General features: G+C 42.3%; 1 protein-coding gene across 1 annotated transcript in view; it reads right to left on the reverse strand.

The window, feature by feature from the left end:
• The window catches only part of C2CD3 (C2 domain containing 3 centriole elongation regulator), a 115456-nt gene that overhangs the window by 54880 nt on the left and 44652 nt on the right, over nt 1-15924 (reverse strand). Inside the window, exons 15-20 of the mRNA XM_081098720.1 lie at nt 15248-15399; nt 12927-13173; nt 7975-8155; nt 5840-6023; nt 4622-4794; nt 3210-3333 (exon numbers count right to left, since the gene is read on the reverse strand). Coding sequence (XP_080954846.1) covers nt 3210-3333; nt 4622-4794; nt 5840-6023; nt 7975-8155; nt 12927-13173; nt 15248-15399 — 1061 coding nt within the window. The remainder of the gene's footprint in view (nt 1-3209; nt 3334-4621; nt 4795-5839; nt 6024-7974; nt 8156-12926; nt 13174-15247; nt 15400-15924) is intronic.

Genomic DNA, 15924 nt, shown 5'->3' on the forward strand with positions numbered 1-15924 from the left:
CCACCGTTTCTGTGAGGCAAGAACATGAAGCGACCGTATTTCCTATCTAGGCTTTTGGCAGTGCCACAGTGCGCTTTCTTAGTAATCTGGTTTCAGAGTGTGTGTGTGTATGGGGGTGGGAAGAGACAGCAGTCATCCACACCAGAGTGACACTTCACAGACACTTCATTGTTTGGCCAGTGTACTTTAGCCAAAGGCTACCAGGAACCAACTACAACTGAACAAGTTGGGTTCAGTGCTCACTGTAATAGGGAGAACACACTATTGAACACACACTGTGGGAATCATAGGGCACCTTAGTAAGTAGGTCTCAGAAAGGACTTACAGGACTGGGCTCATGTTAGGTGATTTGAAGGAATGTGTGTTTAAGGAAGTGGGGCTTTGCTTTGAGGATATTTTTTTCATTGATTTTTATAGAAAGTGGGAGGGAGGAAGAAGAGGGGGGGAGAGAAAGAGAGAGACTGGTTGCCTCCCACGCACTCTAACCACCGAGCAAGTGAGAAGGCACACTTCAGAGCACCTGTAATCTGGATACCAGAGTGAAGATTCAAAGGAGGAATAAGTTGAGAGTACCAAGAATTTCTTCTTCAATAGAGGCCATGTAAAACTTGTTTCTGATTTTACTATATTCTACTGGTTAATAAGTGTAACATTAATTAGCTATACAAATGGAAGTAATCAAAAAAGCCTATACATTGGTATAGAACAGGATGGCGAACCTTTTGAGCTTGGTGTGTCAGCATTTTGAAAAACCCTAACTTAACTCTGGAGCCGTGTCACATATAGAATTTTTTTGCTATTTGCAACCACAGTAAAACAAAGACTTATATTTTTGATATTTATTGTATATATTTAAATGCCATTTAACAAAGAAAAATCAACCAAAAAAATGAGTTAAGATCTGAAGGAGGCAAAGAGGGCCAAGCTGCTTATATACAGAAAAAGTGTTCCAGGTCGAGAAAACAGTTAAGACAAAGGCCCTAAGAGGAAAATGAGTTTGGTGTGTTCAGAAGCAATAAGAGGGCCAGAGTGGAATAAGCAGAGGGAAGACTAGCAAAAAGAGATGAGTCATAAAGATAATGGAGTCAGATCATGTGGGGCCTTACCGCCATTTTAAGGAGTTTAGCTTTTACTTTGACCGATATGGAAAGTCATTGGTGGGTTTCAAATAGAGATGTGTCTAATAAAATAGAAATGTGTCAAGATCTGACTTAAGTTTTCATGGGATAACTGGCTTCTGTATTGAGAAGTGACCTGAAGGCGAACAAACTAGAAAAATAGAAGCTGCTATTCAGAGACAGAACTTGAGATTACAGAAGAGTATCAATGACTGGTCTTGGCATGTTTCAAGGGTGTAGAGTATGACCGTGGGTATTAAGTGCTTAAGTAGGGTTGAGGATAAAGTTGTTGGACAAGGTTGAGGAACTAAATTGCTGATAACAGTTAAAAAATAGCAGAGTTTGCAAATATTTATTCACTTATATTCTTACTAGAGGCCCGATGCACAAAAATTTGTGCACTCGGGGGGGAGGGGGGTCCCTCAGCCCGGCCTGTGCCCTCTCGCAGTCTGGGACCCCTCGGGAGATAACAACCTGCTGGCTTAGGCCTGCTCCCGGGTGGCAGAGGGCAGGCCCAATCCCTAGGTGCAGCCCCTGGTCGGGCTCAGAGCAGGGCCGATTGGGGAGTTGGGGCGCCGCCCCCTGTCATGCACAGAGCAGGGCGATCGGGAGGTTGTGATGCCACCCTCAGTCACGCTCAGGGTAGGGCCGATTGGGGGGTTGGGGCACCGTCCCCTGTCACACTCAAGGCAGGGTCGATGGGGAGGTTGTGGCGCCATCCCCTGTCACGCACAGAGCAGGGCCAATCAGGGGGTTGGGGCACTGCCCCCTGTCACTCACAGAGCAGGGCCCATCAGGGGGTTGGGGCACTGCCGCCTGTCATGCACAGAGCAGGGCCCATCAGGGCGTTGGGGTGCTGCCCTCTATCACCCACAGAGCAGGGCTGATCAGGGGGTTGGGGCGCCACCACTCTCACACTCAGGGAAGGCCAATGGGGAGGTTATAGCTCTACCCTGTCACACACAGAGCAGGGCCCGGGGAGGGGGGGTTTGGGGTGCCGTACCCTGTCACACACAGAGCAGGGCCGATCAGGGGGTTGGGGCGCCGCACCCTGTCACACACAGAGTCGCAGGGTGATTAGGGGGTTGGGGAGCTCCCCCCTATCAGGCACAGAGCAGGGCTAATCGGGGTTGGGGCGCCTTCCCCTGTCACAAACAGAGCAGGGTGGATAGGGAGGTTGTGGCCCCACCCCCTGTCACACACAGATCAGCAGGGCGATCAGGGGGTTTGGGCGCTGCCCCGTCACGCTGATCCCGGTGCCGGGAGGCCTCACGGCTCCACTGATCCCAGTGCTGGGAGGCATATTACCCTTTTACTATATAGGATAGAGGCCTGGTACACGGGTGGGTGCCGGCTGGTTTGCCCTGAAGGGTGTCCTGGATCAGGGTGGGGGTCCCCACTGGGGTGCCTGGCCAGCCTGGGTGAGGGGATGATGGCTGTTTGCAGCTGGTCACACACCCTTCAGGGTGGGGGTCCCCAGTGGGGTGCCTGGCCAGTCTGGGTGAGGGGCTGAGGGCTGTTTTCAGGCTGGGGGTGACTGAAGCTCCCAACCGCTCCTTTTTTTCTTTCTTTCTTTTTTTATTCTGGGCCAGCTTTAGCTTTGAGGCTTGGCTCCAGCTCTTAGGCCTCCGCTGCTGAAAGTAGGTTTCTGGCCTTTGCTTACAATATTGCGATCCTGCTGGCTGAAGCCTGGCAGGTTTCTGGGGTTTTGTTTAGCTTCTATGTTTGTTACATAGTTGCTTGCAGCTCAGAGGCCTGCAGCGGCAGGTGGGGAACATTGGAGTCCTCTGTCACTGAAGCAATCAAGCCTCATGTTAGTTTCAAGCTGCCTGGCTGCCGGCCACCATCTTGGCTGGCAGTTAATTTGCATACTGCCCTGATTAGCCAATGGGAAGGGTAGCGGTCGTACGCCAATTACCATGTTTCTCTTTTATTAGATAGGATATGCTTTCTTATAAAAACAACAAAAAAAGTAGAGTTGTGGTTAATGAGCTGGAAATTGTACATAGGAAAGTTTGTGTATCTGAGCATTGTAAATCTTGTGGACTGCAGTGGGAAAATGTTTGAGAATTGCTTTTTAAGGGAACTTACTTGGCTGCTGCTTGCAGACCACAGGCTCTGATAATCTGGATTGAGATAGAGACAGCTCGGCCAGCAAGAACTCCCTCTGCTGTCCTTGGAGTACGCCTGTACCTCAGGCCCACATCTAGTAAACCTGAAGAATCAGAAAAAAGGAAAACAAAATATAAAAAGGTGGGTTGGAAGAATCTCGGTTCTATCAAGCCCCAAATTCTGGTTAGGAAGGAAGGAAGAGAATAAACTCTATAATCCTAATGAACAATAAAGGTCCTTAGCAGTGAGAGGATCTGCCCATGGTCAGAATCACATTAAATTATTGTACTGTAGGATTAATAAAGATAGCCCGGCTGGTGTGGCTCAGTGGCTGACTGTCGACCTATGAACCAGGAGGTCATGGTTCAATTCCTGGTCAGAACACATGCCCTGGTTGTGGGCTCTATCCTTAGTGTGGGGCATGCAGGAGGCAGCCAATCAATGATTCTCCCTCAACACTGATGTTTCTATCTCTTTTTCCCTCTCCCCCTTCCTCTCTGAAGTAAAAAAATATATATTTAAAAAAGCACAGATAATAGTAGTTACTATTTATATTCAAGAATATATGGCTCAGAGATACAATTGCCTGCCAAGATTATACAACTATCAGAGGCAGAACTTATATCCAGGTTTACTAAACTCCTAGTTATTTACAGAATTGAGATGAGCTCTAGCTTTTCTTCTTTTAAACTCAAATTCCTATTATCCTCCTGCCACCACCCTTCACATACCATCTCTTTTTTTTTGTTTTAAGGAACAACAGAACAAGCTGATCAGTGAGCATCAGGAGGAAATAATCTTAACCATGGCAAGATAAAACCTTTTGTTTCAGATACTCTCCAGAAAGTTTATACCATAACTTAATTTAGGAGACTAATCCTATTCATCTATTAAGTTATATACTTGGAGGTTGGGTCATCCTAATGGAACCATTAGGATAGAATTCAAAACTTCAAATTCTAATTAATTCCTTCCAACTTTAAATCCTAACCTTCTCCTCTATTACAGTGAATTCCTAGTTCATATAAATATATTCCACCAATCCCACATCTGCTTATGTTGCCTTGGAATAATAATTCTCTGAGTACATCTATCTAATACTTAGGATTTAGGCTGCGAGAGTTTATTCAACACTTGCTGAATTTAAAGGTGAAATGAGACAAGCAACATTTATGTAGACAGTGTATGGAACTATAAATTTTCTAAAGCTGTATGCAAAATTTGGAGTGTATATTCTACACTAATTTTTCTAACAGAAGGGGCCTCAGAGTTTTAATCAGATTCTTAGAAGGGTGAATATCACAACATGTGAAGAAACACTAATTTAGAGAAAAAGAGATATTTATGCATACTGACTTTGAAAGGGAAAAACAAAAACAGTCCTCAATTACCTGATGACTGGTTCCTCAATTCTTTCCTATTCTCAAGTCTGGGGGTTAAAGGGAGGTTAAAGGTCTGCATTCCCACATCCTCACGGTGCTGCATGGTTACCATGGCACAGATCCTCGATAATGGCAAGGTTCCTTTGGCGACCATCTGGTCTCTCACATTAGGATAATAGTATCTGTAAGCCACAAAAGCACAAGCTGTCAGTTGGAAGAATTAGGCAGATAAATGATTCAGTCCGCTCTAGGGATCAACTTTGGAGCCCGACCTGTATTTGTGGTATACAGCTGTGGTTGTGTCTGGCTGGATTTATTGCCCATTACGTGGAGATGGAACCCAATAAATTACTCTGTGTTCAGGATAAAGCCCAGCTTCCCACAGGCGTTCTGTTTGAGGTATCTGCATCTGGCTTGGACCTTCGGGAGCAGCCGCTCCTGAAAGTATCCATCCTGCAGTAGCAGAGTGGTTCTAGGTGGAGCAGTCTAAATTTCTTTGTCTTCAGGCCCAAGCCCCTCAAAGTTGGAGGTGTATGAGGATCTGTTGGTACCTACACCATTTCACTCTCATCTCAAACATCCCATTCTTAGATCACAAAGTTATCAAACCTAATTTCCACCTGATTCTATTTAGGAAAAGGTTCTGGCAAGTGGCTGTACCCTTCCCTACTTCTGTTCCTGATGTTGGTTTCTCTCCTTTTAGAATTATACTCTCTTAGTCATTTTAGTTGGCTTCTTGGGGATGGGGATGCAAGGGAGGAGTTTGAACACCTGTTTTAATGCCATTATTTTTTCTGGAAATTGCCAAAGTTTGTGACATGAGTGGATTTATACTTATGAAGGATACTCTTCTGGTGGTGGGACGAACAGATTATAAGAAGGCCATTACATTAATTTAGGCATGATCTAATGTGGGCCTGAACTAAATAAGGCAGTAAGATAATCAGAAAAAGATGACTGATACATTTGAAAGAACAGGAGGTAAAACTGATGGAATTTCACTTATATGTAGTGGTTAGAAGTGTAAGATACAACTACTTCCAAGAGCCTAATAATTGAATAGATTTCAATAATCTATTCAACAATCATTAACAAACACAAATAATATAAAACACGGCAGAAGGGACTGCTTAGCTTCCTTATAATTCAACCTAGACTAGTTATGGGAAGGATGCTCTATGCTTGTGTATTTCCTTCCTAAGCACAGGATTGGGTTCTCCACACTACCTGCACCAGATTTCAAAGTGGACTCCACCTCCGGGCACAAGTGCTTGTGCAGAGAAGGCACTGAGTAGGAGCCTTTGCACTGGAACTTCTGTTGGCAACAGGAGAGAGTGATGGTGCTGACTATTAAAGATGGGATCTGGAACACAGAGTGTGGTTGCAGATCTGAAAGGCCTCAGAGTGATTCCTTTGGAAAAGAAAAGCAATTCAGAACAATCAACACATCATTTAGTGTTTTATACATAGTAAGACAGTATGTTAATGTCCAATATTATTCAATTTTATCCTCACAATATTCCTATAAAGAAAACAAAGGAGGTATTATTACTCCTACTTCATAGATCAGGATATGAATGAACACCTTGGGTTACATGGTGAACCTGAAGGTCTTAGAGCTAGTAGGTCACAGACCTGGAGCCAGAATCTATTATCTCCAGGCTGTAAGTCCTATCAAGGTCCATTTCTCTAGTAGTTATGGTACCTAAGATCTCATCATAATACAGAAGTAAAAGGTCCCTTTGTTGGTGGGCAATGAATGAGGGTTTCACTTTCTCCACATCTTCACCAACACTTATTAGTCTTTTTAAAATTTTTTTGAAATATATTTTTATTGATTTCAGAGAGGAAGGGAGAGGTATAAGGAGATAGAAACATCAATGATGAGAGAGAATCATTGATTAGCTGCCTCCTGCATGCCCCCCAATGAGGGGATCAAGCCTGCAACCCCAGCATGTGCCCTTGGCCAGAACTTAACCTGGGACCCTTTAGTCTGCAGGCGGACGCTCTATCTACTGAGCTAAAGCAGCTAGGGCTCTTTCTTTTTTTAAAAAATTATAGCTATCTTAGTGGTATCTTGTGGTGGTTTTGATTTCCATTCCCCAAATGACTAATGATGTTGAGTATCTTTTCATGTGCTTATTGACCATTTATATGAATTTGGAGAAATGTTTTGAGATCTCTGCCCATTTTTAATTGGATTGTCTTTCTATTATTGATTTATAAAGTTCTTTATATATTTAGGGTACGAGTCTGTTATTTAAACCCTAAAACCAACACTGGTAGTGCTTCTCCAGTTATTTCTGACATGCTCAGAATGGCAAAAAAGTTTGAGTCACCTGACTTACTCATTTCAAGATGAGGTAAAAAAAAAGCAATACTCTGCTTCCTTATTTTAGCTCTCAGAAATGACAAGATAGATATGGTAGGAGACAGTGCAGTATAACGCAAGAAGCTGTGGGGCCAGTGGACAGGGCATGAACGTCAACCTTCGCAATTGTTAGTGAGGTGGCCTTGTCATTTCACACTTCTGAACCTTGTTTCCTTAATTGTAAAATAAAGAAAATAGAATCGACCAGAATAAGTTGTTTTTAGGTTTTAAGATTTATGATCTACTATGCTGTACACCTGAAACTAAAACAAAATAATACTGAATGTAAACTATAATTGAAAATACAATTTAAAAGATTATGATATATGTGAGGTATATATATGTACATATTTCCCCCAGGAGCAATGGTTCAGTATTTTTAAAATTGGTGTTCTTATAGACATTATAGAACCTAAGTTCCATGGACAATGAGGATCAATTGTATGTTTATAGATGATAAGATTGAGTAGGCTGCCTGGCTGGTGTGGCTCAGTGGTTGAGTGTTGACCCATGCACCAGGAGGTCACCGGTTCGATTCCTGGTCAGGGCACACGCCCTGGTTGCTAGCCTGATTCCCAGTAGGGGATGTGCAGAAGGCAGCTGATTGATGTTTCTCTCCCATCAATGTTTCTATCTCTCTCTCATTCTCTTGGAAATCAATAAAAACATTAAAAAAAAAAAAAAGAATGAGTAGGCATGCAAATGATATAAGATGGGACAAAATGTAAATAATTTGATGGATCTAGAAAGGATACACAGAAGTTCTTTGTACTATTTTTACAACTTTTCCATAAATTTGAAGCCAAATTAAAATAAAAAGTTACCAAAAAAATTTTTAAAAAAGTAAAATAAACACTTAGCCTATCTCCTGTGTTGCCCGGGTAAGACTAATTTTTGAGGAACACAAAATTCACTCAGGAAAAAAAAATTCCTAAGTATATCCAATAAAAGAATTAAACAAGAATGAGAAGGCCTAATCTCCTCCACCTACCATTTTCAAGGAACTCAGGTCCTTTTAACACACTGGATTGTGAGTCTTGAACTGGAAAGTAGTACTGAACATAACAATCTGCTTCTCCCCAGACTGTGGCCTGAAGAGGGACCAGCCCTTTAACCTTGTCTACATGGAGCTCAAAGTGGTGCTCCATCAGTCCATTTCCTTGGTTTTCTGCCTATTAAACAAACACAGAGAGACTGGTGAGCTGTATAGAATATTATTGCTTCTCTATGAAGTCTGAATATAGTTGAAAAAATAAGCATAATTAATTAGCCTAAAACAGATACTTAATTTTCATTATGTATAAATCTCATTGTAATCAGATCAAGCTGGATTTACTCCAGATTATGAGACTGAGTCAATACTATGAAACCTATAATGTAATCCAGTACATTAATGAAACGAAAGCAAAAAAGGCATTTGATAAAATTTAACACCTGTTCCTAATTCTCAGCAAACTTAAGAATAAAAGGTTATTTCCTTAATAAAACAGGAAATACACATTTGAAACGAACAGACATTAATTTACTTAATTCCTATTTTTGATGAAGTTAGGAATAATATCAAAACTGTTTGTCAATGGCCCTAGCCGGTTTGGCTCATTGAATAGAGCATCAACCTGCAGACTGAAGGGTCCTGGGTTTGATGCTCGTCAAGGGCATGTACCTAGTTGCAGGCTTGACCTCCGTTCCCGGTCTGGACACATTCGGGAGGCAACCAATTGATGTGTCTCTCTCACATCAATGTTTCTCTCTCTGTCTCCCCAATTCCTTCCACTCTCTATTTTTAAAAATATATTTTATTAATTTTTTACAGAGAGGAAGAGAGAGGGATAGAGAGTTAGAAACATCGATGAGAGAGAAACATCGATCTGCTGCCTCCTGCAACCTCCTACTGGGGATGTGCCAGCGACCAAGGTACATGCCCTTGACGGGAATCAAACCGGGGACCCTTGAGTCCGCAGGCCTATGCTCTATCCACTGAGCCGGTCAGGGCCCACTCTCTAAATATCAATGGAAAAATATCCTCAGGTGAGGATTAACACTCCCCCCGCCACCCCACCCCAAAACTGCTTGTCAATGGTAAGGACTATTTGGGGAGGTAGTGAATACACTGTTACTGAATAACTAATAATGTAGTTACTACTTACTATGAGCCAGGCACTCTATTAAGCCCTTCACTTATATTAGCTAATTTAACATGCATAGCTAACAACAGTGGAACTAGGATTTGAAATCAGGTAGTCTAATTCCAGGGCCAAAGTTCTTTACCTCTATTCTGTACAGCAGACACTAGATAACTGATTATTAGGAATGTTCAAAGGGGAAATACAGGATTCAGATAAGGTTCAGACTGTATGATTTATACATGTGTAACATTCAATACATTTGGAATAGAGATTGCATTAGGTCTTTGCTTTGAAATCTAAAAATGCATGTCAGCAATACCTGCTCAAAAACCTTCCTACGGAAACAGAAAACTTACAATTTGATTTCCCAGAGAAGAAAAATATAGGGAAAAAACCCCCTCCAAATTACAGTGCCTGCTCAATTTGGCCATACAGTATTTTAGTAATTTAATAATTCAGTTCTGCAGATGTTGAACTGGGTGAGGCACTTATGAATGTAGGAGAAAAAACAACTGTATTTTATTGATATCCAACATTTCAAGGATTTTTGTGCTTGTAGTAACATTTTCTAACTTTCTATACTACAATAACAGTTGGGAATATAGATGTTTTTTTTTATTTGTGCTTTTATGTCATTTTTAAATAAAAATAAAACACTACTATCTATTGATAGACACTAATATTCAATAAAAACAGAAAAGTTTAGAGTTCATAATAAATAATAACCTACTAATGGATACTTTCCTAATAGTTCTTTCTTTGCTAGAAACTTTAAATGTCATTCAGATTCAGAATAAAAAATATAACATACTTAAATGGTGTGGAGACTGAGATTTAGCTATAGTGGACACCAAGAGACACCAAATGTAAGATACAATAGGACATGATATTATGGACTTAGAAGTCAGAAGACCTGTATCTGAACTCCAATTCTACCATTCTTAGCTATGGGATCCTGGACAAATATCACAACCTCTTTGATTTTCTATTTCATCCTATATAATACTAGAGGCCCAGTGCACAAAAATTTGTGCACTCGGGGGGGTGGGGGTCCCTCAGTCCGGCCTGTGCCCTCTCGCAGTCTGGGACCCCTTGGGGGATGACCACCTGCTGGCTTAGGCCTGCTCCCCGGGGGATTGGGCCTAAGCTGGCAATCAGACAACCCTCTGGCAGCCCGGCAGCCCTCGGGGGATGTCCACTTGCCAGCGGGGAGCAGACCTAAGCTGCAGTCGGACATCCTTAGCGCTGCTGAGGAGGCAGGAGAGGCTCCCACCACCACCGCTGTACTGGCAGCCATCAGCCTGGCTTGTGGCTGAGCAGAGCTCCCCCATGTGGGAGTGCACTGACCACCAGAGGGCAGCTCCTGCATTGAGCGTCTGCCCCTGGTGGTCAGTGTGTGTCATAGTGACCAGTCATTCCAAGTCTTTTTGCTGCTAGGGTCAGTCTGCATATTACCCTTTTACTATATAGAATAGAGGCCTGGTGCATGGGTGGGGGCCAGCTGGTTTGCCCTAAAGGGTGTCCCGGATCAGGGTGGGGGTCCCCACTGGGGTGCCTGGTCAGCCTGGGTGAGGGGCTGATGGCTGTTTGCAGCTGGTCAGACCCCCTTCAGGGTGGGGGTCCCCACTGGGGTGCCTGGCCAGCCTGGATGAGGGGCTGATGGCTGTTTTCGGCTGACCACACCCCCTTTAGGGTGGAGGTCCCCACTGGGGTGCCTGGCCAGTCTGGGTGAGGGGCTGAGGGCCATTTTCAGGCTGGCCGGCGACTGAAACTCCCAGCCTCTCCTCTTTTTCTTTTTTTTTTATTCTGGGATTTATTTACCTTCTATAATTGAAACTTTCTTGCTGTCACTGGAGCTGAGAGCCACTCCTGCTTGCTCCAGCTCTGAGGCCACGGTCTGCTGAAAGCAGGTATCTGGGGTTTGTTTAGCTTCTATAATTGAAATTTTGTTGCCGTCAATGGAGCTAAGAGCCGGCTCCAGCTCCGTGGCCATGGCCTGCTGAAAGCAGGTATCTGGGGTTTGTTTAGCTCAGAGGTGGGCAAACTTTTTGACTCGAGGGCCACAATGGGTTCTTAAACTGGACCGGAGGGCCGGAACAAAAGCATGGATGGAGTGTTTGTGTGAACTAATATAAATTCAAAGTAAACATCATTACATAAAAGGGTACGGTCTTTTTTTTTTTTAGTTTTATTCATTTCAAACGGGCCGGATCTGGCCCGCGGGCCGTAGTTTGCCCACGGCTGGTTTAGCTTCTATAATTGAAACTTTGTTGCTTTCGGAGCTCAGAGCCGGGCCGTGGCAGGTGGGGAACCTTGGCTTCCTCCATCACTGGAGCAAGCAAGCCTCCTGCTTGCTTCAGTTGCATGGCTACCGGCCGCCATCTTGGTTGGTGGTTAATTTGAATATCGCCCTGATTAGCCAATGGGAAGCGTAGCGAAGGTACAGTTAATTACCACGTTTGCCTATTATTAGATAGGATGCTAAGTGTCTGGTTGGCCAGTCGGTCAGTCAACCAATCAAAGCGTAATATGCTAATGATAAGCTAAGGCCGCTCAACCACTCACTATGATGTACATTGACCACCAGGGGGCAGACACTCAGACTGGTAGGTTAGCTACTGCTGGGGTCCAGCTGATTGGGACTGAGCGAGATGGACCAGACACGCCCTAGAGCCCTCCTGTGTTCCCTCCCGAGCTGGTCAACCTCCCATGTCTCTGCCCAGCCCCGATTGTGCACTGGTGGAGTCCCTCGGCCTGGCCTGTGCCCTCTCGCAATCTCGGACCTCTCAGGGGATGTCAGAGAGCCGGTTTCAGCCTGATCCCGTAGGCCAAGCTGAGGGACCCCATTGGTGCACCAATTCATGCACCAGGCTTCTAGTCAAGTATAAAAGAATGAAAATGACCAACCTCACAACATCGAACAGGTGTCAAACTACGGCGGGAAGGCTGGGGAGGGTTGGGGGGGGGGGTGGGGTAAGAGATCAACCAAAGGACTTGTATACATGCATACGAGCATAACCAATGGACACAAGACACTGGGGGGTATGGGAGGCTAGGGGAGGGTCAAGGGGAGAAAAAAAAACCATATATAATACTCTCTGTAATACTTTAAGCAATAAAACAATTAAAAAAAAAAAGACCAACCTCATGTAGTTGTTAGGAAAATAATCATGATAAAGTATTTTCTTAACTGTACAGCACTATACAAAATAAGTTACTTTTAACTTATTAGAAAAGCAAGGAACTTCACTCTAACTTTCCAACTTGGATCTGGTCAAGAAAAACAGAATAAGACTTTGCTGGCTTACATTTGGGATCACTCTTCATCCCAGAATCCCCGTTTTTTTCTTGGATTATCTTTAAAAGTTTTTAAAATTAAGACTATTTTTTTTAGAGCAGCTAAGGTTCACCCCAATATTTTACAAAGGCAATTAAGTTAGTAAATTAGAGGATTAAGATCTAGTTGTCCAATTAGATTTTCTTTATAAATTCAAGGAGCTCAGAGGGATACAGATATGCATTTAAGCCATAAAAGAAAAATAACAATGATTCCTTTGATCTATCATAAGCACTGAAGTACAAGTATGCTCTTTTGTTAAGCCTTTCACTACTGAAATAAGGATTTGGGGCAATGGTTTCACTAAAACATGCAAGATAAAATGAGATTATGTACTTAAAAAATTTGCTAAGAGAGTACATTAAGTATTCTTACCACACACACAAAAAGGTAACTAGGTGAAGTGATGGATATGATAATTAGCTTGATTCTGATAATCATTTTACAACATAAACATACAATCAAGTGTTTAGTCATTACCATTGCATTGGATGCTTTAGATAGCTGGTCCAGTAAATGGGCTGGCCTCGGGCTGAAGGGAGGAAGTGTTCCTTCTTCATTCTTCAATCTTTGTAGTGCCATTATCTGATCTGAAGAACCCATAGCTAAAAAGACTCGAAGACTCCCATTTTTCTGGCCTGAGAACACATCAATCACAGGCATGTAGCTGTCGACAGCAACAACTGGGAACTGAGCATCAAGCAGCAGGCGAGAAATCTTGGGATCTCTAAAGGGAGAGAAATTGTACATGAGCAAATAACAATTATTAATCATGTCATAGAGTTGCTTCATTTCTTACTTGGCTCATTTTCTCAGTTTGCTAAAAATGTATCTACAACTAGAAAAGTAATAGTGGCTTGACAAAACATATGATTCTATTCATAATCCATCAAATAATATTTACCAGGCAGGACCTGGACAGGTGTCTCAGTTGGTTGGAGTGTCGTCCCGTACACCAAAAGGCTGCAGGTTCAATTCCTGGTCAGGGCATATACTTAGGTTTTGAGTTTGTTCCCCAATCCCAGGTGAGGGTGTGTTCGGGAGGAGACCAATTGATGTTTCTCTCTTACATTGATATTTTTCTCTCTATCCCTTCCTCTCTTTTTAAAAATCAATAAACATATCTTTGGGTGAGGATTATAGAAAAAAAATACCAGGCAGTAAGTTCCAAATGTAGCAAATTGAAGACAGAGAATGTGTCTGATTTATCTTGGTATCATCATGGTCCTCAGTAGAGGCCTTTTGAATTGCATTATTTTACAGGTAGGCAGTATGGTCAACTAGAAAAAGTATGGACTTTGGAGTCTGGTGGATAAAATTTGGATAATATTAACAATAATATTACCACTTACTAAGTGGTTACTATATGATAAGCACTTTACAGTTTCTATAATCCTTCTAATACTGCAAAGGGTTAATATTATCCACTATTAACAGACAATAAAAAGTCCACATGCTCTTCATGCTGAATCTTTGCTCTGCCCTTACTTGCTGTATGACACTAAGTAATCAATTTAATCTGTCTATTTCCTCATCTGCAAAATGTAGGTAATAAAACTTCCATCAAAGGACTGTTATAAGGACTATGCTAAGATAACAAATATAAAATACAAACTGTGATGTCTGGCATATTTAGGTAAGTGCTCAGTCATTGGTATCTAGTAGTGTTTTGCTCTCTCAGCAAAGAATGGGGTTTAATGAAATGAGAAGGGGAATATCAAACCAGACTAATATCACAACTAAAAAAGGAAGCAAGAGTCCAAAGCCTTGAGTTGGCAGTGGTATCCATGATTCCGGCAGTACTCCTTAGCCTGGCTATGCTTTCCAATGTTGCCATCATAAGTACGTAAGCATTCATAGAAGGCTTACTTATTTATTTTCTCACTAGATTCTTACAATTGCTCCAGGAGGGAGAAAGATGATCTACCCTTAAAGTCATTTTATAGATGATAAAAAGAAAAGTCAAAGAGATTGACTTCTCCAAATTAAAGGACAAGTTTCCTCATTTGTAAAATGGGGATAATGATAATACTTCCTACAGTTATAGAAAAGTTCATATGAGATAGGGCCCCCAACAGTGCTCTTTGTAAATATGAAACAGCATTTAAAACACAGATACATGAGAAGGCTGTTAAAGAGGTCAATGTTAAAATAAGAAAAAATCAGCACCTTGAATCAAAACAGAAAATGAGTCTGTACTGCAGATAGAAATTGCCTTCAGGTAAAATTAATACCTCATCTAGGTGTTGGGTAGTGACAAGTGAGGTGCAGCAATCAAGTCTGAAGGTCTAAGACAATACTGGGTGCAGAAATCTTGCAAATAGCTGATGTGAACAATACTAAAGTTTATGACAGGGTAAACCATTAGTTTTGTGGTAACCTTTGGCAGTTGAGCTGCTTGGTGAGGAGGGTGGACTCTAGAGCCAGGCTCTCTGGGTTCTACCTGTTCTACTACCTGTTCTACTACTTACGATATAATGACATGTTACATAGCTTCTCTGTGCCTCTCTTACCTCATCAGTAAAATCAGGAAAATAAAAGTTACCTGCCTCAGAGGATTGTTGTGAGGGTTAAATGACTTGATGGTGTAAGTAAGGTTCTTAAAATAGGGCCTGAAACATGGTAGGCAGTATCTGTAAGACTGCTTTAACACAGGAGAAAGAGCAAAAACTACGGTGAAATTGAAAAAGTCCTCCAAGGAATTATAGGGCTAGCCATGTTTGCAAACCACAAGACTTCCTCTTCAGTCCATACAAAGTTAAAGATGTAAAATAAAGAATACTCCAAAAGATCCTATTTACTTGAATGACATGTAAAACTGATGGAGGGGGAGTTTCACCAGCCCGAGCAGCTTGTCCTGTCCTGGGCTCCGCACCTTGTTCCAAGTTTCGATTACCATCACATTGTTCTTAAGCCTTTCCAAGTATTTGGGAGACAGAGAGACAGGAATCACCTGGGGAGAGGAACAACAAGAAACAAAAGCCCACACCTGAGACAAAATAATTAATTTATACTTTTATTCAACACACATTTACTGAAAGCCTACTGTGTGCCTTGCACAGTGCTAAGAGCTGAAGACATTAAAATAAAATCCAACCTACATCCTCAGTTTAAAGCCAGTCTGGTGTCAGAAACTAACATATATAAAGGCCAAATACAAAATGGCATGAGTTCTCTGATGATAAAGCTCATACAGATGGGGCTTCAAGGACAGAGAAAGTTGTCAGACAAGTTGATCATGGTGCCTGCAAAGCTCATTCAATCTTCCTAAGGCAAAATGACCCATTTGTAAACTCCTGCTGAAAGACTGATGTTTTTGGAACAAAAGTGACTACTGACTAGCCATGGGTCCTCAAACTACAGCCCGCGGGCCACATGCAAATACAAATATTGTATTTGTTCCCGTTTTGTTTTTTTACTTCAAAATAAGATATGTGCAGTGCGCATAGGAATTTGTTCATAGTTTTTTTTTTAAACT

This window comes from Myotis nattereri (assembly GCF_964212035.1).
Source record: "Myotis nattereri genome assembly, chromosome: 9".
Classification (NCBI taxonomy): Eukaryota; Metazoa; Chordata; class Mammalia; order Chiroptera; family Vespertilionidae; genus Myotis; species Myotis nattereri.